General features: G+C 41.2%; 1 protein-coding gene and 1 long non-coding RNA gene across 7 annotated transcripts in view; one reads left to right on the forward strand and one right to left on the reverse strand.

The window, feature by feature from the left end:
* HERC3 (HECT and RLD domain containing E3 ubiquitin protein ligase 3) overlaps nt 1-27615 on the forward strand; it is a 153558-nt gene that overhangs the window by 59873 nt on the left and 66070 nt on the right. For 4 of the 6 annotated variants that reach the window (XM_082391621.1, XM_082391624.1, XM_082391623.1 and 1 more), the window contains exons 6-17: nt 52-153; nt 760-981; nt 1921-2012; nt 4306-4436; nt 4998-5158; nt 7392-7468; nt 11267-11391; nt 15705-15764; nt 18935-19046; nt 19463-19652; nt 20987-21150; nt 21283-21396. In XM_082391621.1, the coding sequence (XP_082247747.1) occupies nt 52-153; nt 760-981; nt 1921-2012; nt 4306-4436; nt 4998-5158; nt 7392-7468; nt 11267-11391; nt 15705-15764; nt 18935-19046; nt 19463-19652; nt 20987-21150; nt 21283-21396 (1550 nt within the window). The remainder of the gene's footprint in view (nt 1-51; nt 154-759; nt 982-1920; nt 2013-4305; nt 4437-4997; nt 5159-7391; nt 7469-11266; nt 11392-15704; nt 15765-18934; nt 19047-19462; nt 19653-20986; nt 21151-21282; nt 21397-27615) is intronic. The other 2 variants (XM_082391625.1, XM_082391626.1) reach the window with 1 other exon arrangement.
* On the reverse strand, nt 11886-14681 carry LOC309628610. The gene is made up of 2 exons (XR_014244577.1): nt 14549-14681; nt 11886-12166 (listed from the first exon to the last, which is right to left on the reverse strand). It is a non-coding gene; the product is annotated as an uncharacterized lncRNA (long non-coding RNA).

Raw genomic sequence — 27615 nt, forward strand, 5'->3', positions numbered from 1 at the left:
ACTGGATACGTTTAACTAACTGGTTAGGGTCTGTGCATTCCTGTTGGACAGCAGCGGTTCTCAGACAGCCTCTGTGTAGCTCACGCTTTTCTCAGGGTTTGGATGATGAAGGAGCTGGTCATCATTGCTGCTCCCACTCTCTCTCGGGGGAAGGTGAGGAGGAGACAGTGCGTCAGTCGTGTGCTTGAGCAGGAGATTGGTTTTTCTGAGCTACAGCTCACTATGGCGTTATATTCCACCATGAAGCTCCCAAATAAATGAAGAAGACCGAGTTAGAAAAACCTAAGCCAGCAGATAATGCTGTATTTTGTTAGGATAAATGTGAGGGGGGAGTCAGCACCAACAGGTCCTGCTTGATTCTCTGTGGTGCCGTCCGGGTCATAGCTGGACCCCGTGAAGTCCTGGGTCTCTCATGGCCCTGGTGTGGTCAGAACCTGTTCACCTTGCTTAGTGGATCTAAGCCTGGTAATTGCCTATTCAAAACTGACTTGACTTAAACATTTACTTTTTTCTTTGCGTCAATGTTAATAGCGTTGGAAGGGTGTTAAGGCTCAGCCCATCTCCGTTGTCACGACACGTGGGAGTTTCGGTTGCAGCGCGAAGTGTGTCTGCTCCCTTGCTCTTGGGGGGGCGTGTGTTGCGGCCGGGGGGCGCTAACGAATGGGCCTCCCGGGCAACCCTGTTGTTCTAACAAGGTTATTTTTGTGGACGGCACTTGTGTCATTTCTGGTAATACCAGTTACCCTCTTCTTATTTCAGATGGCCAGTTCTTCACGTGGGGGAAGAACAGCCATGGGCAGCTGGGCCTGGGGAAGGAGTTCCCCTCCCAAGCCAGCCCGCAGAGGGTGAGGTCCCTGGAGGGGATCCCGCTGGCACAGGTGGCTGCAGGAGGGGCCCACAGCTTCGCCCTGTCTCTCTCAGGAGCCGTGTTTGGCTGGGGGATGAATAACGTGGGGCAGCTCGGGCTCAGTGATGAGAAAGGTAGGTGAAGTCTTCACGTGGACCTCTTAACCACATTTGTTTAGTATGTGCTTCCTGAGGCGCTTGTGTGTGCTGGCCCCGTGTCAGGCCCTGAGGGTGCGGCAGGGACCAAAACAGATAATAATACCCTTGGCTTAGCGGAGATTGCCTGCTCGTGGGCAGACGCAAACCACAAACCCGTAAGCGTACAGGACGTCACAGGGTCTGAGAGGAGAGGTTCCTATTTCGTATCAGGTGGCCAGGGAGGGCCTCTCGGATAAGATGTTTGAGCAGAGCCCGTAGGGACTCAGGTCGGAGGGGAGGCGTGTAGATAGGCTGGGCGGAGCCTGCCGCAGTCAGAGGGAGCAGGGTGCACAGAAGCGCCGATGCCGGGGGATCCGTGGTGTGCTCAGGGCTGGGGTGAGCGGGAGGCAGGAAGGGTAGCAGCTCAGAGAGCTAGGGAGGCCCCGTCACGCGTGGCCTGAAGGGCAGGGTAGGGATTTGGGCTTCTCTCCGTGAAATCAGGGAGGACACTGAGCCGTAGGTGCTGAGGAGAAGAGCAATCCAATTTCGCTTTGCCTAGAGTGGGTCCACGGGGGAGGCTGGAAGGCCAGTTTGGAAGTAGTGGGAATAAAGATGGATCTGAATGTATTTTGAAGGCGGGGCCAGTTGATTTTGCTCATTGTTGGATGTGTAGTTTGAAATAAAGAGGAAAAGCTGGAAGGGTGAAGCCGCATTTATGAAATGAGGAAAGCTATGTGTGGGGAGTGTAGGGAACCCAAGAGTTAAGTTTTAAATACATTAAAAATGAGGCGTCTTTCAGACAACCAAGGGGGAGGTTCAGGCAGGAAGTGGAAGGTGAGAGTCAGGCGTCCAGGGGGACCCAAAATTCAGGCTAAGACAGCTGTGTACATCTCAAAGGCAAATGGTAGTGACACTGTGGTATTTCTCTTATTCTAGATCGAGAGTCTCCTTGCCATGTGAAGCTGCTACGCACACAGAAAGTCGTCTATATCAGTTGCGGAGAAGAGCATACGGCAGTTCTCACAAAAGTAAGGGACTCGGAGTATTCCAGTTTGTTCCGCGGCGCTTTGGTGCTGGGTATGACGCGAATGCTTATTGATCATGGTTTGGTTGGTTGGACAGGGCCTTTTAGAGAGGGCAGTTGACAGTGTCTAAAAGTAGTCCAGCGTTGTCTCCCTTCTCAGCAGCCGTCTGCATTCTCCCTCTTCCCTCGCTCCACTGGCGGTCAGCCTCCAGGCGCTCAAGAAGACGGACCCTCGCCCCGTTCCAGTTGACCCTAGCTCCCAGGCTAAATGCATATGACCAGTATCCCTACGAAAGCTCCCCAGTAACACGGAGTTAGGCATTAATTCAGCCATACTTCCCTGAAGACCTTTATTAAAAGTAGCACAAAAGTATATATTTTTTTAAAATAAATTTATTTATTTATTTTATGTTTGGCTGTGTTGAGTCTTCGTTGCTATGCACGGGCTTTCTCTAGTTGCGGTGAGTGGGGGCTACTCTTCATTGCGGTGCACAGGCTTCTCATTGCAGTGGCTTCTCTTGTTGCAGAGCACGGGCTCTAGGCGCGCAGGCTCAGTAGTTGTGGCGCACGGGCTTAGTCACTCCGCGGCATGTGAGATCTTCCCTTACCGGGGCTCAAACCCATGTCCCATGCCCTAGCTGGCGGATTCTTAACCCCTGGGCCACCAGGCAAGTCCAACACAAAAGTATTTTTTTCTTCAAGTTGAGCCACAGTGAGATTTAAGAATTTCTAAAAATATGAGGGACTTCCTTGATGGCTCAGTGGTTAAAACTCCGTCTGCCAATGCAGGGGACACGGGTTCAAGCCCTGGTCCGGGAAGATCCCACATGCCACTAAGCCCGTGCGCCACAACTACTGAAGCCCTGCGCGCCTAGAGCCCGTGCTCTGCAACAAGAGAAGCCACCGCAATGAGAAGCCTGTGCACCGCAACGAAGATTCAACACAGCCAAAAAGAAATAATAAATAAATAAATAAATAAATTTTAAATATAAAAAATAAAAAAATGAGGACAATACATTCAAATCAGTTATTATTAAGGGAAGCTAGTGGTGTTTAGGGTGTGTCCATCAACCTCCTGAAACTGATATCAGGGAAAAATACGCCCTTTCAGAAAAGATTCTAGAATGCCACTGTGAGAGAGAAAATGCTAAGCTGGCCTGACCCTTTTGGCATTTCTTTGGCATAAATTTGTTCTTAAAGTGATTTTTTTCTATTATGGAAGTAGTGCCTGTTCATTATGGACTAACTGTAAAATAAAGAAGGATTCTAACTCAAAAAGAATCACTGTTAATATTTTGGTGTTTTCAAAGCAGAAATAGAGACACAGACATAGAGAACAAACGCATGGATACCAAGGGGGAAGAGGGGGGTGGGATGAATTGGGAGATTGGGATTGACAAATACACACTATTGATACTATGTATAAAATAGATACCTAATGAGAACCTACTGTGTAGCACAGGGAACTCTACTGAATGCTCGGTGCTGACCTAAAAGAGAAGGAAATCCAAAAAAGAGGGGATATATGTATACGTATAGCTGATTGACTTTGCTGTATAGTATAAACTAACACAATATTGTAAAGCAACTATACTCCAATAAAAAAAAAAAAAATATATATATATATATATATATATATTTTGGTGTTAAAAAGATAGTTCAATGTATATATAACTTTCAAATATATATAGCAATATTCTGTGTTCCTTTAAAACAAGCCATTTAAATATTTGTAAAAAACAAAGAACAATGTAATTAATGTCTTAAAATTATCTACCTATTTCTTTTGCTTCTAAAACAGTTACATCTAGAGAAAATGAGAAGGTATTTTCATGTCGAACAAATACTATTATAGATTCACTTTGATAAAATGCCTTAGCATTTGTTCAAGTACAGCTGCTAAAAAGATCTTACTCTCCAAGGAATCTGTGGAACATTTAATTTCTTACATACAAATGATCATGCAAAATCATCTCATTTCACCTATCTTTTTCTTCTTCTTTTGTTTTCCTTCTTATTAACACATCGTTGTACTTTTAAACAACTTTCAGAATTTATAGATGGCACACATTCCCTTGAGCAGTACTGTCTTTATTCCATAAAGGTGTAGCCTTAAGTTCTTTTTAAATTACTTTTCCATTTAATCAGCGTTCCAAAGAAGTGATTTGGCTAAGTACCAAGCGAGTGTAGCGTTCTTATACAGGCGGTTGTGATAATGAATTTTGTATACAGAGGCTAAAGGAGTGTACGCAAACTCAGAGACACAGTGCAGTCATGTGGTGTTTGCTCCTTGTTAGAGTGGAGGTGTGTTTACCTTTGGTGCTGGTTCCTGTGGGCAACTTGGACATGATTCCATGAATGATGAGGTTAATCCCAGAAGAGTCCTGGAGCTGATGGGCAGTGAAGTCACTCAGATTGCCTGTGGCAGGTGAGTGCTCCTAAGAGCGTCCCCATAACTGTTAAGACCCAGAAATGGATCTTGTCTTTGTAGTGATGGAGAATGTGGTTAGACCCAGCCACCATCATTTTAAGAAATCTTAACTGCATGCATACCTATGGTGAAAGTTTGCAGAGAGTCCGATCTGAACAGGGTGTGGCGAGGAAGGGTTTTAGAGAAGCAGAGCCGCCTGGGGCCAGGATGCTTCTTTGGGATAAAGAATAGCGCGATGTGTGGGAGACATGAAGAGAGGAAAGTGAGAGAGCCTCGAAGAATGTCTTGGAAATTTTGCTGGTCCACCCCGCCTCTTCCCACTCATCCCAGATGCAGCAGGCCTTCAGCTCTTTCCGAGTCTTGCCGTCCTCCCGATGACCTAGATTATCAGAGAAGGATGGTGTTACGAAGAGCCAGCACTGCAGAAACAGGCACCTGTGAACACAAGGGGCACCCGTGGGAATTGCAGTGCTCCCATGTGGAAGTGAAAAGTCAGAGTGTGTATTCATCCGTATCAGAAGGGATGCTGATGGGTTAATTTACATTATTTTCCCCCAGACAACACACCCTAGCCTTTGTGCCTTCTTCTGGACTCATCTATGCGTTTGGTTGTGGAGCAAGAGGTCAATTAGGAACTGGACACACTTGTAATGTCAAGTGCCCATCACCTGTGAAAGGTTACTGGGCCGCCCATAGTGGCCAGCTTTCAGCCAGAGCTGGTAAGAGTGATTTTTATTAGAATTTAATGGTATTTTAAATGCTCAAAACAATTGTTTATAGAACACGTATTTATTTTTTACCTTGAGGTCTTTTGGAAGGAATGAATGTGAGATATTTTAACGTCAATCAACAGGTATTTGAGTACTCACTATGCATGAGGCTCTATAGTTGAGATCCTAGAGAATAAAGCAAAACGTGTAATTTTGGCCCTAAGGACCGTGGTGGTGGTGTATACGTTTTATTTATTATCGTTGCTGATAATGAAAGTTCACGTTTACTGAATGCTTAACCAAGTTCCATAACCATGCTAAGCACTGCAAACAACCTTAAGAACTAGTGGTTATTATCTCCATGTTGGAGATGAGGAAACTGAGTCTTAAGGAGGTTAAGTAACTTGCCCGAGATGATACAGATTCGGGGAACAGGATTTAAAGCCAGGTCTGCCTCATTCTGAAGCCTGTGTTCTTTTTTTTTTAATTTTTAAAAATGTTATACAGTTTTTAAAGATTACACTCCATTTACAGGTATTACAAAATATTGGCTGTATTCCCCGTGTTGTACAACACATCATGATAGCCTATATTATACCCAGTAGTTTGTACCTCCCACGCCCCAACCCTATATTGCCCACCCTAGTTCGAACGAACTACTAGTTCGTTCTCTGTATCTGTGAGTCTTAAAGCCTGTGCTCTTAATGCCTGTACTGTGTTACCTTTGCTTTATGATTGCTATTTTGGTGAAAACATGACATGATTTCTTTTCATGCCATTTTTTCCTTCTCTTCAAAAATAGTTGAATTTTGTTCCATTTAGTTTCAAAATAGTTCCATTTCATTAGAAATCAAAATAAGGCAGTCACTCAGTAAGAGTGACTTGAAATAATAAAATCCAGAAGCTTCAATGCAGCTGGAGAGTCATTAGAAAGAAGTGTGATTTAATAATTAATTAATTTTGATTTTGAAGACTATAAAATGACACACTTCTGGCTTGATCAGAATTTTATTTTAACAATAACAATCATAAGTTTCCTACTGGATTATAAGAAACTTAACTACAGGGATGGAGTCTTTTCCCCTTTATAAACCTGGCATATAGCACAGGGCCTGGCACAAACTTCTAACTGAATAAATATTTATGGAAGGAACATTTGAGCATCTAAAAATGTAGTGGAACTTAAACTGTAAAAGAAACAAGATTTTGTTTAGGTGATGTTCCCCAAAGTGAAAGAATGGCTTGGTGTCCTCTTCTCTGTCATTTGTAAATTTCTTTTTCTCTAAGGCATTGTACACCTGTTAGGAATGCATATATTTAAGAAATACCACCAATGTAAAAAACTCAAACATTTTATGGGTTAATTTGAAACCACAAAGTTTTTGAAGTTTAATTACCGCATAACTTACGTGATCATAAATCTGTGCTTGGATGTTTGCCAAAGTAGGTAAATTTCAATTTGTTATGTAAATGCTGTGGTTTTAGGAACCTTCCTGGTAATGTGGGAGCACAGAGGAAGGCATCAAGGAGTATTCCGGTTAGAGGAAGTCTGAGCTGTGTCTTAAAGGATGATTTGCAGTTAGCCAGGTAGAGGGCTGTGAGTGGGTGGGCGGTGGTGAGTACCGTGGAATCGCACATTCCAGGAGCACCTTTCCAGTTACGCTCTAGGAGGCGCCGTTTATGGCGAATGCCGTGTGCACTGGGGGAGGCAGAGGAAGAGGCGTGGAGGTAGGAGGTAGTGTGGTGTGTGAGAAGTAAAAGCAAGGTGGTGCCAGGGGTGTGTCAGCACGGACGCAGTATGATGGGAGGCAGAGCGGGTGGTAGGATGTCGAGGTCCTTCGGAGGCAAGCTGCGTCCTGAAGGGGCTGCAGACCACCACACTCAGGTGCCGAATGATTTCTTAGCAGATGTTACGGTTTATGGTAGTGACCGTGTCAAACGTCAGGGCAGTGGCATGACAGAGTTAGAATGAAAAACAGAAACGAGGTCAGGACTAGCTGGCAGTAGGAGGGAGGGAGGGAGGGAGGGTCAGAGTGGAAGGTACAGTTTTATATGTTTAGTTTTAACTGAAGTAGAAACAGTCCTGGGAAGAGAGCCCGGGGAGGAGGTTTCTTACTTTTCGGACATAATTATTAAATGGATAGGAAACCGTTCTGAAGCATATTGTGGAATATTAGAAGAGAGGGGATCAAGGAAAAATGTTAATTGTTGAAAAATATGCTCTTGAAAATTTTTTTGACAGATCGCTTTAAATATCATATTGTTAAGCAGATCTTCTCTGGAGGAGACCAGACTTTTGTACTTTGCTCCAAATATGAGGTAACATTTTCTTTTGACTGTTATTTTGGGGGTGGAATAAGGGTGAACCAATATTTATTTTGATAAATAATTACGTGAGAGCAACGTTACTTTTTGTTTCTACCAATTTTATTATATTAAAATAAGCCAACTAAACCTTGAGGTAATCTCCATTTGGCTTCCTTGAAGTGCCAGTAATTTTCTTGGTATTTTAATCACAGAGTTCTAATTTATAATTGAAAATTATTTATTTACATCTGGATTTGTCCCACAGGAGATTTAAGGAGGCCTTAGAGAGTTCACACTCACTTTGGGATTATTTGACTTTCCATCCTTTCCTTCCCTGTTACGTAGCCACAAATGCTGGGTGTCTGAGAACTCTCTGGGTTTGTTTGATGTGATTGAGCCTACGCGAAGTCTAGGAGATGCCACAGTATTCAGCTCTCCTTTGTTATTGATCATCCGCTCGTAGCACCACACTAAAATTTCCCTCTGGTTGCCTCCTGCATCACTGTGGTGGGTGAGTCAGGAAGAATGACATTCTTTCAGGGGTGGAGGTCGAAGAGAACGTGGGCCAGGTATCTGTGACAGGGCTTGAATTCATCCCCCTCTTCTGGAAGAGAGATACCAGTCTGAAATCGGCAGCACAGATTCGTTTCCTGCCTTCCACCCCCTCCCCTGCTCCTAGGCTCCCTCTCCTCCCTCCCTCCCTGCCCCTCTCCTCCCTCCCTCCCTGCCCCTCTCCTCCCCTGTCCACACAAGCACTTAGGGAGGACCAACCGTAGGTAGTGCATTGATCCTTATCTTCCCCTGGAGGAGCAGGGAAGGGCCCTCGGTGATGACAAAGGAATCAGAATGGGTTGGAAAGAAAATGAGGGTCTGTGGACACAAGGGGCCTTGTCGCTGCTGGGAACTCTCCGCCTTACTCTGATACTTCGCCATCTTTCAATACGCGATGTTCTTGCCTTCTGGTCAGTATCATTCTAGGACTTTGATATTAAAGGTTGCGGTGGGGTCTGAGGCTGCAGGTTGGACAGCTGAAACTGACAACTGGATATTTTCCAGGTCAGGATCCTGGAGAAAGTTCTGTTGAGTGCAGCCCTCTGGGGTGATTTGGAACTGTTGCTTTAGACCTATTTTAGGACCAGCTTCAGTGCTTCACGGAGAAACCTGGAGAAAAGCTGAGGCTATTCTTTGTTCCTTTAAGATGCTAATAAAGCAAAATATGAAAAGCCCTGAATCTCTGCAGGATAATAACTTTGTGTCCACCAGTAGTAGAGTTTGAAGTATTCATTTCCCTGTGAAACTGGCTTGATTAACCAACTTCAATTTTCCTGTGAAATTCAACATAAAACTTTGTCTCATTTCTTTTGTAAATATGGTATCTGGTATTTGTAGTTGGCTTTTGAATTTACTGTAATTAACCCTGTTGGGACTGGAGAACAAAACGTTGATGAGAAGGAGGTGAAAGTAGCCTATTGTTGGAGAAATTAAATTCTCCAGGTTAAATTTTAAACAACTGTAAGAGTTGTATGCGTTAAAAATGTAAGGTAACAAGGAAAAAAGAAACTAAAAATAGAATATGACTTAGAAAAGTATTGTTTGTTTGATTTTGAAGTATAATTAACCTACAACACTATTTTAGTTCCTGGTACACAACATAGTGATATGATATTTCTGTAATTTCAAAATGGTCACCACAAGAAGTCTAGTTACCATCTGTCACCGTACAAAGATATTACGTAATTATTGACTAAGACCTGGGAGTCTTAAAAAGACGCTGATGTCTCTAGAGATTCTGATTTAACTGGTCTAGAGTGTGGCTTGGCTGTCGGGAGTTTTGAAAGCTCTGGTGATCCAAAGTGCAGCCACAGTTGGGAAACACCGACCTAGACCAATTTTTTCTTTTGGGGCTGTATGTAATTCTAAGGTATGGAAAATCGACGCTTTTTCTTGAGTCTTTATGTGATTCTGAGGTTGTACTGCATGAAAGGCATCTGTGGTTTGTTGGACTTGCAACGAAGACTGACAGAATAGTTCTTTGCTTATATTTTATTGTAAGTATGTGTTAAGTGTCTGTGTTCAGCTACCCCTTTGAATGGGGGAAGTAATTAAAATTTACATAATGACAGTGGGTTGCAAGACCATGGTGGCAAGGCAGTTTTGTTTGTGTGTTCTCAAGTGTCTGCTTTGTCTTATAGGTTTTCTCTATGTAATCCAAGACGGCTTTTGTTCTCTCAATACATGTCTGTGGTCATTTTGGTAAAATAATTATCAAGAACAGATGATCATAAACTTTGACGAGCATCTCTGATTTGTTACATGCCCTTCTCCTTTCCCCTTATAATGATATCTAAACTCATAACTCTAAGAAAATAACCGAGAAAATTTACTCAGAAAGTTGTGTTTTCTTTGTTTGTTTGTTTGTTTTTAATTAATTAATTTATTTATTTATTTTTGGCTGTGTTGGGTCTTCGTTGCTGCACACGGGCTCTCTCTAGTTGCGGTGAGCGGGGGCTACTCTTCCTTGCAGCGCACAGGCTTCTCATTGTGGTGGCTACTCTTCGTTGTGGAGCATGGGCTCCAGGCGCGTGGGCTTCAGAAGTTGTGGCACGTGGGCTCAGTAGTTGTGGCTCACGGGCTCTAGGGCGCAGGCTCAGTAGCTGTGGCGCACGGGCTTAGTTGCTCCGCGGCATGTGGGGTCTTCCCGGATCAGGGCTCGAACCCGTGTCCCCTGCATTGGCAGGCGGATTCTTAACCACTGCGCCACCAGGGAAGTCCCCAGAAAGTTGTGTTTTCATGTGCAGGTACAAAGGAGAAAAAAAATGATCATCTGGTTAACGCTTTAATATTACTTTTTTCCCTCCTTTTTAGTGACAAGTACAGGAGGCATAAAGCACTTTCAACTTTTTCTTAGTTCTAGATCAAGAGCAGGATTTGGGGAAGATAAGTTGAAAAAGAGCAATTTTAGGAAATAGAAGTGCTTGCATTATTATCATTTTTTAATCTCACTGGAGAAAGGACGTACAGTACACTGCTGGGCAGCATCTGGGAGTTTCAAGGCCATTATTGACGTGTCCTTTTTGTTACCTTTCTTATAAATGTATAGCTCTATACTTTGAGCAAGACATTAAGAGGCATTACGTTTTCATGGATGATTTGCAATACAGGTTGTCACTGAACTCTGACTCTTTATAATACGTTTTGTTGGAGTTTGGTCAACAGTTATGGCAAATGATGAGTAATTTACAAGCCTTGATGTTATGGTGATTCAAAGCAGAGCGGGAAAGAAGCCTGAGGAAGTCGTCTTGGTTTGGTGTCTCTGGGGAGTGTGCTGAAGGGCCGTCCCGACTCCAGAGCTCCCCATGGGATTGGCTGAGGGCTCTGCAGTTCAGCTTCTCCTTCGGCCCAATCCCGCCTCCTTCCTCCCTAAGGAAACGTGGTTCTAAAGCAACCCCCGCCCCCGAACATAAATCTCAGGCTCAGAGTCTGTTTCCCCGAGGAATCTTACAGGTTTAAATCCTGCTGGAGGCAAGGGGACTGGCTGGGTCCTGGTACCACGCCCCCACCAGCTGCTGGGTGGGAAGGGAGCGAAGCACTAGCCCAGGGCAGCACAGCTGGTAGCCCTCGGGAGTGTACTCTCTCGGCAGCTGGGGGAGGGATCGCCCCCATTCTGAAGGGTGGGAGGATCTGGCAGTGCACCCCAGCTCCTGTATGTAAGTGAAGCACCAAGCAGGGAACATCTGGGGAGAGGGAGATGAGAAAAGATCCCTGCTATTACACAGTTTCTCTTTTTTATTGTTACATGTAATCCTCCAGAATTCTTCTCCTGCTGTTGACTTCAGGATGATGAACCAAGCCCATTACACCAGTTTAATAAATGATGAAACCATAGCAGTTTGGAGACAAACACTCTCAGAACACAACAATGCAAATACAGTCAAGTACGTGGTTGCTTGTTTTCATATTTTTTCAAAGTGTGTTGGAACTTCCTAGCTTAGTGATTTTCCCTACTTCCACATTGAGGTTGTGAAGATAAATGGAGTTTTACATTTTAGGGAGTCATTTTTTGGGCACATGTTTATTCAGGATTTGGTGCCCTTAGACCCAGATAACATAATAGGTTGTTCCCCCATTTTCTCACAGAATGTATTCCTCAACCTCCCTTGTTTGGATCTTAATCCTGACTGATGAAGGCCTGGGTTGACCTTTCTGCTAAGAAAGCTCAGTGTTATTGTTTAACTCCAAGAGTTTCTTCATATGCATATCCCAAAGCATCCCAAATCTAAGTCAGCTAATTTTACCTAATCTGAGTAATTTAGCATTTTCACATTCAAAATGATCAGTTGAGATAGTAATTTGGTGTCAAGTAGAGAAAAAAGTACAGTTAAAGGACTGAGGCCTTTCAGCAAGTTTATTTCATTCTTTTTTTTAAAAATTATTTATTTATTTATTTATGGCTCTGTTGGGTCCTCGCCTCTGTGCGAGGGCCCCCTCCAGCTGCGGCAAGCGAGGGCCACTCCTCATTGCGGTGCGCGGGCCTCTCACCACCGCGGCCTCTCTTGCTGCGGAGCACAGGCTCCAGACGCGCAGGCTCAGTAGTTGTGGCTCACGGGCCCAGTTGCTCCGCGGCATGTGGGATCTTCCCGGACCAGGGCTCGAACCCGCGTCCCCTGCACCGGCAGGCAGACTCCCAACCACTGCGCCACCAGGGAAGCCCTATTTCATTCTTTTTTTTTTTTTTTTTGTCTTTGAAATTAATTTTAATAACAAGCTTAGTATACTTTGTATTTAATATTGCCAAGTTTCTTACAGACACTTATATGCATTTATATGACAAAACAAAACCATTTGGAAAAATTTGTTAGAGTAATTAGTCATTTTGTTGAAATGAATTTTCCATTATGGTTAACATTTTATCTTAATTCTAAGGTAGACTAGATTTAGAATAAACTGTTGTAGTTGAGGGTGTGGTTGGATACAACAAGTCTGTAACATCTACTCATTAACATTACCATGTGATATGAAGTTAGATGTCTAAATATGTACAAATTGGGTTTCTGGGAGTCTTCCCTGAGAAAAAATGACTAGGTGTGATGAATTAAATGTATTTTTGATTCAGAGATATAGCATGCCTCCTCATTAACTACAATAAAGCTTTTCAGAAATTCAGTGCGGGATTTCCCAGATCCAAAGGCTATAGTCGCTCAGTCCCTTATTGGTGCTAAGGGTAGCCTTTTATGTCCAAAATTGTTCCTTGTCTTACAACAAAAGATGCTTGGAATTCTCATATTTGGGTTAAGCTAACTATTGAAGTACATATGTTGTCTGGGTGAGGAAGTAGTCAAATAATTATCTGCCACAGAAAGCTCATATGACCTATGTCCTTGAGGAGCAGGGGAAAATCTTGGCCATGGTGTCCTGGATTGCTTGGACTATGATTTACACCTGTTCTCCTGATGTGATTATTAATAATTTTTTCTTTACTCTCAAACGTGTCCTGGTTTGGAAGATAATTGCATGATCTTTGTAATATTGTGGAACTCAGGGGGTAAATGGAGAGTATGAGACTATTAGACACTATGGAGAGGTGTGAGTGAAAGCATCCAGAAAGAAGATGGAAAAATATGATTAATTTAAATTTCACAGTGTTGTAAATTTTTCTTGGTTTAAATTTCACAGTATTATAAATTTTTCTTGTGAAGATGTACTAGGTATTTTTTTTAATTGTTTATGGACAGTTCAGTGTCAAATTAGTTTTCTTTATACGACTCAATTTCTGATATTTTTTTTTCCCTTCCTGCCATTTAGTGTATGCTGAGGAAATGCAAACTAATTTGCTATTAGTCTAAAGAATATAAAATTGTAAAGGTAAATTGCATAGGGAAAACATTTTTTCATTAAATCCCAAATGCATAATAATAATCAACACTTACATGTACTTACTATGTTCTTCATATATTATTATTTAAGAATTAATACAAGTAAAGCACTTAAACACTTAACTCATTTAATTTTCAAATCAACCCTATTTAGTAGGTACATGTATTATCCCTTTTTGTAGATAAGGAAGTTGAGACACAAAAGGATTAAGTGTCTTGTTCAGGGTCACAAAGCTGTCAAGAGGTACAGCCAAGATTCAAACACTGCCATCTAGCCAGTCTGTGCTGTAAGGCTGCCTCTCAAAGATATGTGTGTGTGCTTCTGTATATGTTTTAACTTATTTACTTTGTTATTCCTGTTAATATAATTCTCCTTATCTTATCAAAAGATGAGCTTTAGTTTTATTTACAAAATGTTTCTACTCTTATCCCACTTGTGGTTATTAAAAATAAAAATAAAATTATAGAGTTTTATAGATGTTTTAAAAATAGTCTTTTTCTTATTGGATGAAAGTCAAAAAGTGCAAACTTCCAGTTATAAGATAAATAAGCACTAAGGATGTTATGTACAACATGATAAATATAATGAACACTGCTGTGTGTTATATATGAAAGTTGCTTAGAGAGCAAACCCTAAGAGTTCTCATCACAAGGAAAAAAAATTTTTTTCTATTTCTCTAATTTTGTACCTGTATGAGATGATGGATGTTCCCTAAACTTACTGTGATCATCATTTCATGATGTATGTAAGTCAGGTCATTATGCTGTACACCTTAACTTACACAGTGTTGTGTGTCAATTATATCAGTAAAACTAGAAGAAAAAAAATAATCTCTTTCAAAAATGTCCACTACCTAATCATTTTTTTTTGCCAATAGATATCATGTGTCTCTAGCCTTTGACCTCTGTTTTGAGCACTATAGTTCTAATTTCCTGTTAGATATTGTTACCTGGAGCTTTGTAGGTAGCTCAAGCTCTGTCTTTAATCATTTTTTTAAAAAAACTTTTAGTCAAGAATCTTTCAGTGGCCAACTTTAGTACTTTTTTTTTTTTTAAAAAAAAAAGCAACTTATGCTTTTAAATAACTGAGATGTTCAAAAGATTAGGACTAGCTTCAGGATTCGAATGGTGTTACCAGGACATCTCTCTTTCTCTCTCTCCATCTTAAGAGGTGGTTTATTCTTGGATAGGTTCTTTCTATCCTGTGTTAAGGATAGACCTATTTCATTCTTAAAAGAGAATTTTTTTTTTTTTTTTTTTTACATTTTTACACATTTTATTGGCTTTCCTCAGCTTTTCCTTTTTTCTGCAGAGTCTCATTCTTGGGAATGAATGAATCAGGCTGAATATTAGGTGGTGACGGTTCCCAGAAATGTGTGTAAAGCATCTTGCTTTATGATAGAGATCGTAGTGGAGCAAATGCCCAGGGCCCTAAACTTTGGGCACACCAGGTGGCAGCTTTTTGAGTGGAGGGTCATTGGGAATGCCCTAGAGCAGCTCCATGGTGGTCCTCCGAATCCCTCTAGCTTTGGGTGGTTCTGCTGGGACTTTCAGGCTGGAAGGTGGCAGGGAGGGGGCTGGGGGACTAGACTCACCGTGAGAGGGGTGGGGGGACTGAGACCTCCTTGGCTGGGACCTTGGCACTTTACTAATTCTTAGTTTTCTTATATACAAAAGGACAGGATGCAAGAAATGGTCTCTAAAGATCTTTCCTGACCTGGATTCTCTGATTAATAGAAGTTACTGTGATCCCCTCCTCAACCGTATATTTGTTTTAGTCCTTCCCTTTTCCTTATATTAAATAAGAGAATCCGGGGTTCCGGACTGCAGTTTCACCCTGGGTCCTGAGAAACTAGCGGTTTCCTCAGAAACTATGTAATCTAGGTAATAGGAATAAACACTTACTTCACTTACTTTTAGTTTCTTTCTCAGATGGGCAACAAAATAGAAGGAAGTACTTGTTTGGTTATTAATTCACAAAGATACTTTCTGTGCTTGATAAATAGCAGCTCAGCTTCTCTGTTTTTGGTTTTATTTTGCGTTCACTTTTGGAGGTGAGGCGGGGAGTGTCTTAGATGATCGGTGGGAAAAGAACGTTCAAGATCATTATTCTTAGGCCCAAGAGTTTTCTTTTGGTAGCTTTGATGCTGTCTTTTTATTTTAACATGACTTACGGAAAACTTACGCTCTTGTCCATCTTGAGACATGACACAATGTTTCTCTAAAGCAATGTACGTTTTCCAAGGCTTCACCTGGGTAAGAAAAAGCGGCTATTAATGGAACCCTGGAATAGAGGACTAAACCTGTTGTTAATGCTTAAACAACCATTTATTTGTAATTATTAAAGGCTTCCCTCCTTTTTTCTTTCTGAGCAGCGGTGTCATTCAGATATTATCTTCTGCAGCCTGTTGGAATGGAAGTTTTCTTGAGAAAAAGTAAGTGATTTAGAGTCTTTAAAAAAAAAAACAAAAACCCCCACATGTGATGCAAATACTTACTCAGCAAAGGCCATGAAAGACTTCTGTTCTCTTTTAATTAATTAATTAATTTTTTTATTTATGGTTGTGTTGGGTCTTCGTTTCTGTGCGAGGGCTTTCTCTAGTTGCGGCGAGCGGGGGCCACTCCTCATCGCGGTGCGCGGGCCTCTCACTGTCGCGGCCTCTCTTGTTGCGGAGCACAGGCTCCAGACACGCAGGCTCAGTAGTTGTGGCTCACGGGCCCAGTTGCTCCGCGGCATGTGGGATCTTCCCAGATGAGGGCCCGAACCCGTGTCCCCAGCATTAGCAGGCAGATTCTCAACCACTGCGCCACCAGGGAATCCCCTAGACTTCTGTTCTCTTTGATGGTGGTTGGCCTTAATCCAGTGGATGAGCCAGTGGTTTGCACAGAAATTGGAACGCCCAGTGATGATGAGCGAGAGGACCTCAGGAAGAGCGATCCTGATTCGTGCCTGGCTGGCAGAGAAGCAGGTTACCAGAGAGAGAGACGGCATCTCAGAAAGGGTTGTGTAGTCAGAAGTAAGATTTTTCAGGGCATTCCAAAATGTTAATCGTATTTATTCCTAAATGCTTAATTCTTTAAATAATCTCCTTGGTTTCTTTGGTTTGCTTTCCCATAGTTTTTTCTTTTCTCAAGAAGAGTGAATTTAGGGAAAAAGTTCCAAGGAGGCTTCAGGGACTCCTTGGACTCAGGGCCAGCCCAGCCCACCAGGAAATTACATTTGGCCTGAACTCCCAGGTTGTAAATAATGTTTCTTGGCTGGGCCTTATCCCTTCTGCAAATATCCCCCTCAGGAACTTGCTGCAGCAGAAGGGTCTTGTCATAGGTTTTGATCTTTGGTGATCCCAAGTCGTGACCATCTTTCTATCCTTTTCCTGCCAGTGGCAAGGCTAATGAAATCCCATAAAGACTTAGACTTCAGTTCTGTGTGTGAATCTCATCTCCCGCTCCATCCCTGCCCCAAATTCTGTCCCTAACTGGGTTGCAAGAGATTGCTTCAGAAACTCTGTTCAGTTACAGTTAAAGATTGCGAAGTCATTTACTTGTATCATTAGGGCAACTGAAATGAGCTCATCCAGTTCATTTCAGAGTCAATCCTTAGGCTTTTCCTCCAGGGAAAAATATTCTGTATTGTGCTAACGTTGGTCTTTTAGAATAGTGGTTCTCAACCAGGCTGATTTGCTTCCCAGGGGACATTCAGCAATCTCTAGTGACATTTTTTGGTTGTTACAGTGGTGGAGAATATACGACTGGCATCTAGTGGGCAAAGGCCAGAGATGCTGCCAAACATCTCACAATTCCACCCACCCCGAAAACAATTATCCAACCCCAAAAATCAGTAGTCCCAAGGTTGAGAAATCTTATTCTAGAAGGACAGCTTTTATGAAAGTTGGGAATGGCTCTTGGCCGGATTTCTTAGGCTCTCCATCCTTAGTATCATGGATTCTGTAGATTTGTGGGTAAAACCTTTTCTTTTAAAAATGGACTTTGGTGCTATTTCTGGAGTTCTGCTCCTCCTGCTTTATGTAAAATACATCGTAGTAAACCAGTGAAAATGAAGATCCAGTTTAACAAAGCATAAATACATGTAGATAAAATATTTTGTTTTTTCTTAACAGCATAGCAGAAGGTACTTCTAAGCATATGGACGGTTACCTATGGGACAGTGGAGTTAATTTCTATGTTTTGGGCAAATTTATTTTTAGAACGGCAGTGACAAAAGATCCAACAAACAAAGTCTAAGTAGCTCCTCTTGTTTGACCACTTAGGTTCCAATACATATAATTATGGTTTTTTTCAAATGTTAGAAACTCTACTTATTTTTTATAGATTAAAACAATGATGTCAGATGGTATTAAAACTATCTGAATGTGTCTGTTATGCATAAACAGAAGGCTGTTTTGCAAATAGATAGTTCTGTTGTAATTAGCAGATGTGGTATGTTCAAGAGTGGGAATTTAAAAGAGACATTCTCCAAGTCTCTAAAAAACTAAGACTTTATTTAAGGTTAGAAAAATGATTAGTTGCTCGGAAGTTAAAAACAGTAGCAGTGAAATTAGTCCTTGAGTGAATGTAGTCGTATCCCTTGTGTTAACTGAGTGAGGCATTAACTGTGCATTTATTGTAGATCTGATTTTTTAAAAACTACTTGCTTTAAACTTGGCATTTGTTGATGAGTGGGCCAGTTTGCACAAGGGATGTTTTTTGCACCTAGGCATAGCATCTACGTCTAGTTCAATGTACCACAATGACAGAAAGAGTCAAAAATACAAAAGTCAATCAGGAAAATAACACTGTGCATATAAATTTCAAGACAGCCTCATATTGAAATGATGATCCTTGTACTTTGACTTGAAGGAAAAAAGACTTGAAAAAAAATTTTTTTAATTAATTAACTTATTTTTGGCTGTGTTGGGTCTTCGTTGCTGCACGTGGGCTTTCTCTAGTTGCGGCGAGCGGGGGCTACTCTTCGTTGCGGTGCACTGGCTTCTCACTGCGGTGGCTTCTCTTGTTGCGGAGCACGGGCTCTAGGCACACAGACCTCAGTAGTTGTGGCTTGCGGACTCTAGAGCGCGGGCTCAGTAGCTGTGGCGCACGGGCTTAGTTGCTCCGCGTGTGGGATCCTCCCGGACCAGGGCTTGAACCCATGTCCCCTGCATTGGCAGGTGGATTCTTAACCACTGTGCCACCAGGGAAGCCCAAGAGTTGAAAATTTTAAGATCATCTTGAAAAAGGGATTCTAGAGAGATTTATTCTGTCGGGTTTCCCCAAAGTTAATGTTTTTGTGCATCTGGTCCGCCAGGTCAGATTTAAAGCTGATCATCTGATCAGTATGTAGAGTATGTATTTTGTTGACAGCTTTATAATTCCTACCTATCAGAGTGTTTGCTTTGTTTTTCTTTTATTACATATTTTTTTAAAATTAATTTTTATTGGAGTATAATTGCTTTACAATGTTGTGTTAGTTTCTACTGTACAACAAGATGATTCAGCTTTACATATACATATATCCCCTCTTTTTTGGATTTCCTTCCCATTTAGGTCACCGCAGAGCATTAAGTAGAGTTCCCTGTGCTATACATATTTTTTGTTTTTGTTTGTTTAGGATTGATGAGCATTTTAAAACAAGTCCCAAAATCCCTGGGATTGACCTGAACTCAACTAGAGTGTTATTTGAGAAGTTAATGAACTCTCAGCACTCCCTGATTCTAGAACAGGTATGTTTTTTTACTTTTACAAAGTGCGTGCTTAAAAATGCATTTTTGCATTGAAATAAGTTGACTTTCAAGAGGAAAAGAAAGAGTAGGATGAAAAGGCAGAAGTCTTGTATAAATCATAACTCTGTAAAATATTCGCTTTGGGAATTTGACCTACCTTTAACTTTCTCTCTGGCTTAAGTTTTTCTAAGGAAATGCTCCCCCAGAGTGTAAGGCCTGCATGGGCACAGATCTTTGGCTTTTCTTTTCACTGATGTATCCTGAGTGCCCAGACCAGTGCCTGGCTCATAGAGGGTCTTGAGTACATACTGAATGAATGAGAGTTGAGAGTCTCTCAAATAGTTTATGAATTTAGAGATCAGGTAACTAGATCTCAGGTGTGTTTGAATTTCTCAGTACTCTTTTCTCTCATGCAGATCTTAAATAGCTTTGAAAGTTGCCTGATCCCTCAGTTGTCAAGTTCACCACCAGATGTTGAAGCAATGAGAATCTACTTAATACTACCCGAGTTTCCCCTGCTCCAGGATTCTAAGTATTACATAACGTTGACTATTCCCCTGGCTATGGCCATTCTGCGGCTGGATACAAACCCCAGCAAAGTCTTAGGTGATTTGCTACACTGAATACCAGAGGTTTTGTGCTTTTTATTTTATTCGTGTGACCGTTGGCTCCTGGTGGATTGACATGCAAGAATCTATTTGTTGCCATTTAATATCCTTAACACTTAAACTTTTCTTTCTTTGCTGTTAATTTCTAATTTGCAGTTTAAACAAATCGAACCGTTATTTAGGTTATTTGAAATGATTTACGCCAAACTAATCTTGATTTTTAAATATTCACAAAGTTAGATTATTGGACTTTATTTTTTTCTCCTCCTACACTTGCTAGTGGTTAATAGTGCCTCAGAATTAGTGTCCATCTGTTGTTTTTTCTCTTATACCTAATTTAGGGGGTGGGAGTGAAATGAACAGTTGGGGTGTGATACACAGGTCTCCAGAAAAGGAGAGGAAGAAAATGACCTTAATGGAGACTTACCAAATGTTTGTTTTGTTTTTCTTTTTTAGGACAGTTGAGTCCACACTGATTTTTGCAGGCTACGGACACTTTGCTGAGATAAGAACCTTCCGTTCCTCAGTGAATTGGAGAGTGTCTCTCATGGGAGTAGAGCCTGAGATGTTTTTATTAATCAAATGCAGAACGTCTGTCACCTGGCTTTTTCCTTTTATTTTATTTTTTCCTGGTAACTTCTTTTTAGGTATTCACTGCAGCTCAGTAACTTCTGTGTTCCATAAGGACTAGGACGTTACTTGAGTGTGGTCTCCCCGTGAGTAAAGAGACCTGTGTGGCTCAGGAGGGAATCACTGGCTTTTCCATGTTGCTTCCACCTTTTGTAGAAGGTGGAACCGTTCTACAGATAATCATGAAAGCACTAGTAAGATGTTAGTCCTTAATTTTTTTTAAGCTCCAAAGCCCTTTGGGGCATATTTTCTCAGGTGTTCTAATAGACTGTGAGGTAGAGATAGCAATCTTTGAAGGAATATTACCTGACTTTTAAAAGTTTGGGGTTTTTTTTACAGGACTTAGGTGGTGGGTGAGAAGAGGGCTGAAAGGACGAGGATATGTGAATGCTCCTGCCCGAAATACGTGCCCGAGCATCTTGTCCGCATGTGCCCTTGGAACTGGACTTCTAGATTAGCCTTCTGGATGAGTCCTTGAGGAAAAAATCAGATAAAGCTTTATAACAAAGCTCCAGGATTCTCGTACAGCTGCCACTCTCTCCAGAAATGCTTTAATGGATTCTTTTTAAAGTTAGTTTTGGGAAACTGTATTTTAGACTAATGCTTATCTTCTAGCTGGAGCAGTTTTTAGCTAGTAGGCAGAAGACATCAATACTTGATGAAGGTCACATGTTGAAATATGTCTTTCCTTTCTTTCTAAAGATAACTGGTGGTCTCAGGTATGCCCGAGATACTTCACGAAGCTGGTAAACCTCTATAAAGGTGCAGTCGTTTATCTACTGAGAGGAAGAAAGACATTCTTAATTCCTGTACTGTTTAACAATTATGTTACAGCAGCGCTCAAGCTCTTGGAGAAGTTATACAAGGTGAGCATAGAGAAGAGCCAGAGGGGGGAGGGATGAAGAGATAGTAGGGTAAAATGATATACCGAGATGTTCTATGGGAAGCCGTTTACCAGTTGCCTGGGCCTTAGTTGTCCTTGTTTTGTTCTTCATCAGGTAAATCTTAAAGTGACGCATGTGGAATATGATACATTTTATATTCCTGAAATTTCCAGTCTTGTGGACATTCAGGAAGACTACCTCATGTGGTTCTTACATCAAGCAGGCATGGTAAGAATTCATGTAAAGCATATCTCAAAGCTTTAATCTTTTTCTCAGAGTACAAGTAAGGGCAAGAAAAGCACATCTGAACTCTAAAATTTGTCCTTGACTTTGATGTTAGTGCTATACCTGTGTTTTATCAGCTGGCTTTTGCATTTTTGAAACACTGAAGTGCTTTGAGTAATCACAAGCAGTCACAAATGGGTAGTCACCCAGAACGGTATAAATTTTAATTAGTTGCCAACATTAAAAAAAATCAAGGTATCTAAAGTAGTCAAACTCATAGAAAGTGGAATGGTGGTTGCCAGGGTCTGGGGAAGGAGAAAATGGAGAGTTGTTGTTTATTGGGTATAGACTTTATTTTATTTATTTTTTTAATTGAAGTATAGTTGATTTACGATACTGTGTTAGTTTCAGGTGTACAGCGCAGTGATTCATATATCTATATCTATATATGTTCCTTTTCAGATTGTTTTCCCTTATAGGGTATTTACAAAATATTGAGTATAGTTCCCTGTGCGATACAATAGGTCCTTGTTCTTCATCTGTTTTGTATATGGTAGTGTGTATATGTTAATCCCAAACTCCTAATTTATCCCTCCCCCCATCTTTCCCCTTTGGTAACCATGAGTTTGTTTTCTATGTCTGTGAGTCTATTTCTGTTTTATAAATAAGTTCATTTTTTATCATTTTTTTTAGATTTCACATATAAGTGATATCGTATGATATTTGTCTTTCTCTGTCTGGCTTACTTTACTTAGTATGATCATCTCTAGGACTTTCAGTTTTGCATGATGGAAAAGTTCTGGAGATTCATTGCACAATAATGTGAATGTAGTTAACACTAATGAACTGTACACTTAAAGATGTTATAAAGATGGTAAACTTCATATGTCTTTTACCACAATTTTAAAGAGTCAAGACACATAAAGTGTATTTCTGACTTTTCTTGAAACTTGGAAGATCTGGCAACATGACCTGTCTTGCCAGATGGCGCCAGTTGGCTGGAGTTCAATGGGGACTCTTTGGATGAGGCTGAGACGTGCCAGAGTCCCCACTGCAGCTTGATTTTGACACTGAGGAAAGGATCATTTACTAATTGTCTTCATCTAACAGCTAGCCTACTTTAGTCATCATATGTCAGCTGCCTGAACCCTACAGGCTACCTGTGACTTGGGATTACGTGTGTGAAAATGTCACGTGTCCCTGACTTAGTTCTCACTGTACGTTAGAACTGCGGGTACCTGCCTGCCACCCTTGGGCTGCCTCCTCAGTTTGATTGCAGACTGGCTTGGGATATATGCAAGGCTTTTTAGGATCCCCCATCTGTGGATTATGTAAAAATTTGAGTGATGGCAGAAAACAGAGTGATTATTTGGTTATTTAGTGAAGCCATGCATAGCAGACACATTTGAGGTAAGTCCTTGCCAATTTAGCAGATTCATCACTGACCTTTAGGCAGTATTTCCCTGTACCCTGTAGGGCTTTTGGAGGTCAGTAGTGGTTTCCAAAAGCAAGGCATTTAAATCGGTTTATTTAACTAAGGAAGATTTTTTTTCCTTCGTTAAATAACAGATGATCAATGCTAGACACAATATTGTGTTTTTAGTAAGACTTCTGATTACTTTAAAAAACCAAAATCCTTTTCAGAAAAGTGGATGCGTCTTCAAAACGGGTTTACATGGAAATTTAATATGGAGGCTAGCAGTGAACTCTGTTTTCATCTGCTGATTTAGAAATTGTAAAAAAGATAAGCCTCTCTGTTTTGTCAGTTTGTGAATACTCTTTGAATCATAAAATGTTAAGAGCTGAAGTAAGCCTTATGAATTATTTAGCCAACTGCTTTGTTTCTAGGTGAGAAATTGGAGGCCCAGAGAAGCTAAACAGTTTTTCCACCAATTCAATTAGCTTAAAAGCCAATTTTTCTGACTTCTAATCTACCTTTTCTTGCTGCTGAATAAAATAATTCTAATGAGCCCTAATTCTTTTTGACCCTGAAAAAGAAGTTGCTGGTGTTAAAATATAGGTTACCATGACTGTGGTCTCTGAATGGAGATACTTAAGTGAGCAACTTCTATAGTTCCTTTCTCTTAACATTTGATAAGCAAATATAAGTCTTAAATACCAGCTGCTCGTCACCTCTTCAGAAATTAGTTATTATAGAAAGATAGAAAATTAGGTGAAATTACTGTGTGACCTTTTGTGATTTCTGTGGCATTTTTTCCTGTTATACAATGCTATTAGAAATTAAAGTTTATATTTCTTCATATCTTGGATTTTAACCTAAAATGCTAAAGCGATTTCATATATTGATTCATGTTTTGTTCTGTTTTTTTAAAGTAAGCAGTACCTTATTTTATTTTATTTTATTTATTTATTTATTTTTGGCTGTGTTGGGTCTTCGTTTCTGTGCGAGGGCTTTCTCTAGTTGCGGCAAGCGGGGGCCACTCTTCATCGCGGTGCGCGGGCCTCTCACTATCGCGGCCTCTCTTGTTGAGGAGCACAGGCTCCAGATGCGCAGGCTCAGTAGTTGTGGCTCACGGGCCCAGTTGTTCCGCGGCATGTGGGATCTTCCCAGACCAGGACTCGAACCCGTGTCCCCTGCATTGGCAGGCAGATTCTCAACCACTGCGCCACCAGGGAAGCCCCTGATTCATGTTTTTTTGACTACTTTTTTTTCGAGGTATAATTGACATGTATGTAACATTATATTAGTTTCAGGTGTGTAACATAATGACTCGATACTTACATACACTGTGAAATGATCATCACAATAAGTCTAGTCACTGTCACCACACAGTTACAAATTTTGTTTTTCTTGTGATGAGAACTTTTAAGATTTACTCTCTTAGCAGCTCTAGCAACTAAAATATGCAATGCAGTTTTACTGTCTATAGTCACTATGCTGTGCATTACATCGCTGTGACTTATTTATTTTATAACTGAAAGTTTGTACCTTTGACCCTCTTCACGCATTTTACCCACCCGCTATCCCCTCTCCCCTCTGGCAGCCACTAAACCGTCTCTTTATCTATGAGCTTGTTGTTGTTTTGCTTTGCTTTGCTTTGTTTGTTTAGATTCCAAGTATAAGTGAAATAATACAGCATTTGTCTTTCTTTGTCTGACTTATTTCACTTAGCATAGCGCCTTCAAGGTCCATCCAGGTTGTTGAAAATGGCAAGATTCCATTTTTTTTTTTTTAAACTGAATTGCAGAGCATGAATTCGATTGTTTTATAGCTACTTTATTTATTTATTTATTTATTTTTGGCTGTGTTGGGTCTTCGTTTCTGTGCGAGGGCTTTCTCTAGTTGCGGCGAGCGGGGGCCACTCTTCATCGCAGTGCGAGGGCCTCTCACTATCGCGGCCTCTCTTGTTGCGGAGCACAGGCTCCAGACGCGCAGGCTCAGTAGTTGTGGCTCACGGGCCCAGCTGCTCCGCGGCATGTGGGATCTTCCGAGACCAGGGCTCGAACCCAGGTCCCCTGCATTGGCAGGCAGATTCTCAACCAATGTGCCACCAGGGAAGCCCCTCCCTTTTTTTTTTAATGTGTGAGTGTTACCGAACCGAACTTGGGTCCGTTTGCCTGCACTCAGTAAAGCCAGTTTCTGACACCGGGTTGTGGGAAGGGAAGTGCACCGTTCACTGCAGGGTGAACTCCTTACCAAGCAAGGAGTCCAGGGAAGCTAGTGTTCAAAACACCTGAACTCCCCGGTGGGTTTCAGGAAAGCGTTTAAAGGCCAGGTGAGGGAGGGGAGTCGCAGAGTATGTAATCTGCCTGTGCACAAGTCTCTGATTGGTTGATGGTGAGGTAACAGGGCAGTGTCACATCATCAGTCCTCAGGCTCCAGTGGGTCTGGGGGCTGTGTGCTCCTGGTCATCAGGTAGTTAGTTTCTTCCATTCGGTGGTGGTTTTAGTATCTGCAGGACAGCTCAGGAAATGCACATCCGATACTGTTATCTAGGTCCTTCAGAGAGGGGCTAAAACAGAGGGTATCGGGGAGGGGTCCGTCCTGGGAAGGCCCCATAGGGTCCTGCTCGGTTACAGGAGCACTAGTCCACTGTGTGTGTATAAACCCCATCTTCTTTACCCATTCATCCATCTCTGGACGCTTCGGTTGTTTCCACATCTTGGCTAATGTAAATAAGGCTGCTGTGGATATGGGGGTACGTAAATCTTTTCAAATTAGTGTTTTCGTATTCTTTGGGTAAATACCCAGAAGTGGAACTGCTGGATCATATGGTAGTTCTATTTTCAATTTTTTGAGGAACCTCCATGCAATTTTCCATACTGGCTGCACCAGTTTAAATTCCCACCAACAGTGCACAAGGGTTCCCGTTTCTCCACATCCTTGCCCACCCTTGTTATTTTTTGTCTTTTTGATAATAGACATTCTGACGGGTGTGAGGTGAAACCTCACTGTGGTTTTGATTTGCATTTCCCTGATGATTAATGATGTTGAGCATCTTTTCATGGGCCTGTTGGCCATCTCTATGTCATCTTTGGAAAAATGTCTATTGTGTTAATTGGGTTAACCCAATAATTTTTAATTAATTGGGTTGGTGGTATTTTGTTTTTTTTTTTTGATATTCAGTTGTATGAGTTCTTTGTATATTTTGGACATTAACCCCTTATCAGATATATTGTTTGCAAATACCTCTCCCATTCTGTAGGCTGCCTTTTCATTTTGTTGATAGTTTCCTTTGCTCTGCAGAAGCTTTTTAGTTTGATGTAGTTCCATTTGTTTATTTTTGCTTTTGCTGCCTTTGAATTTGAAGTTGGATCCAAAAAATCATTGCCAAGACTGATGTCAAGTTGCTTACTACCTACGTTTTCTTCTATGAGTTTTATGGTTTTAGGTCTTACGTTCAGGTCTTTAATCCATTTTGAGTTAATTTTTATGTATGATAAGTACGATAGTGGTCCAGTTTTATCCTTTTGTATGTGCCTGTCCAGTTTTCTCAACACCATTTATTGAAGAGACTGTCCTTTTCCCATTGTGTGATCTTGCCTCCTTTACATAAATTAATTGGCCATATATGCATGGGTTTATTTCTGAGCTTAACCACTTTTAAATGATAGTAATGAACAATAAGTGGATTTTCCCCCAGCTTTACTGAGGGATAATCGACATTATTGTATATATTTAAAGTGTACAATGTGATGATTTGATATACATTGTAAAATGATTACAAAGATCAAGTTAATTAACACATCCATTACCTCACATAGTTAACTTCTTATTTTGCTTAAGATGTAGTCTCATCAAGTTCCCAGTATCTAATACTGTGTTATTAACTATAGTCACCATGCTGTGCTTTAGCTCCTTAGAACTTACTTATAACTGAAAAGATTGTACCCTTTGACCTATATGTCCCCATCGCCTCCCCTGTTCCCGCCCTAGCCCCTGGCAACCACCATTATTCTGTTTCTGTGAGATTGGCTTTCTTGTTTTTTTAGATTCCACGTATAAATGATACCATACAGTATTTGTCTCTCTCTGTCTGGCTTATTTCACTTCGTGTAAAATGCCCTTTAGTTTCACCCATGTTGTTGCAAATGGCAGGATTGCCTTCTTTTTTATGGATGAATAATATTCCTGTGTGTGTGTCTGTGTGTCTGTCTGTCTCACACTATATGAGTTTTTATGTGTTAAATTTTTTGCCTTGGCAGTAGCCGAGGCAGTATAGCATACAGTTCAGAGCACGTGCTTTAGTCAAAAAGAACTGGGTTCAAGTCTCAACTCTGGCCTACTACCTATGTGACCTTAGGCAAATTACTTAATTTCTGTAAGCCTAGCATCCTCATTTATAAATGTGAATGATAACAGTACTGTGAGAATTAAATGGGAGAAACCATGGAAAGGCCTTACTTGTCAGCGTACCTAGCGCCTGGCATATCATAAGCCCTAATAACTATTTTTCAGTAAGCAGTCTTGGGCACCTAATGTATGTCATGTGCCTGCTACCACTGGGGATGGAGACACGTACAGGACATGGGGGCTGCCTCTGTGGGGTGTTCAGTGTAGTGCAAAAGGAATTACAAAGGGACATAATATGTATGGGCAAAGGGCTATGGTGTATAAAAGCAACATTCTAAAGTGGCTGCTTTTTGCTTATTTTATTTTATTATTATTATTTTTTAACATCTTTACTGGAGTATAATTGCTTTACAATGGTGTGTTAGTTTCTGCTGTTTAACAAAGTGAATCAGTTATACATATACATA

The sequence above is a fragment of the Balaenoptera borealis genome (genome assembly GCF_965194805.1).
Source record: "Balaenoptera borealis genome assembly, chromosome: 4".
Classification (NCBI taxonomy): Eukaryota; Metazoa; Chordata; class Mammalia; order Artiodactyla; family Balaenopteridae; genus Balaenoptera; species Balaenoptera borealis.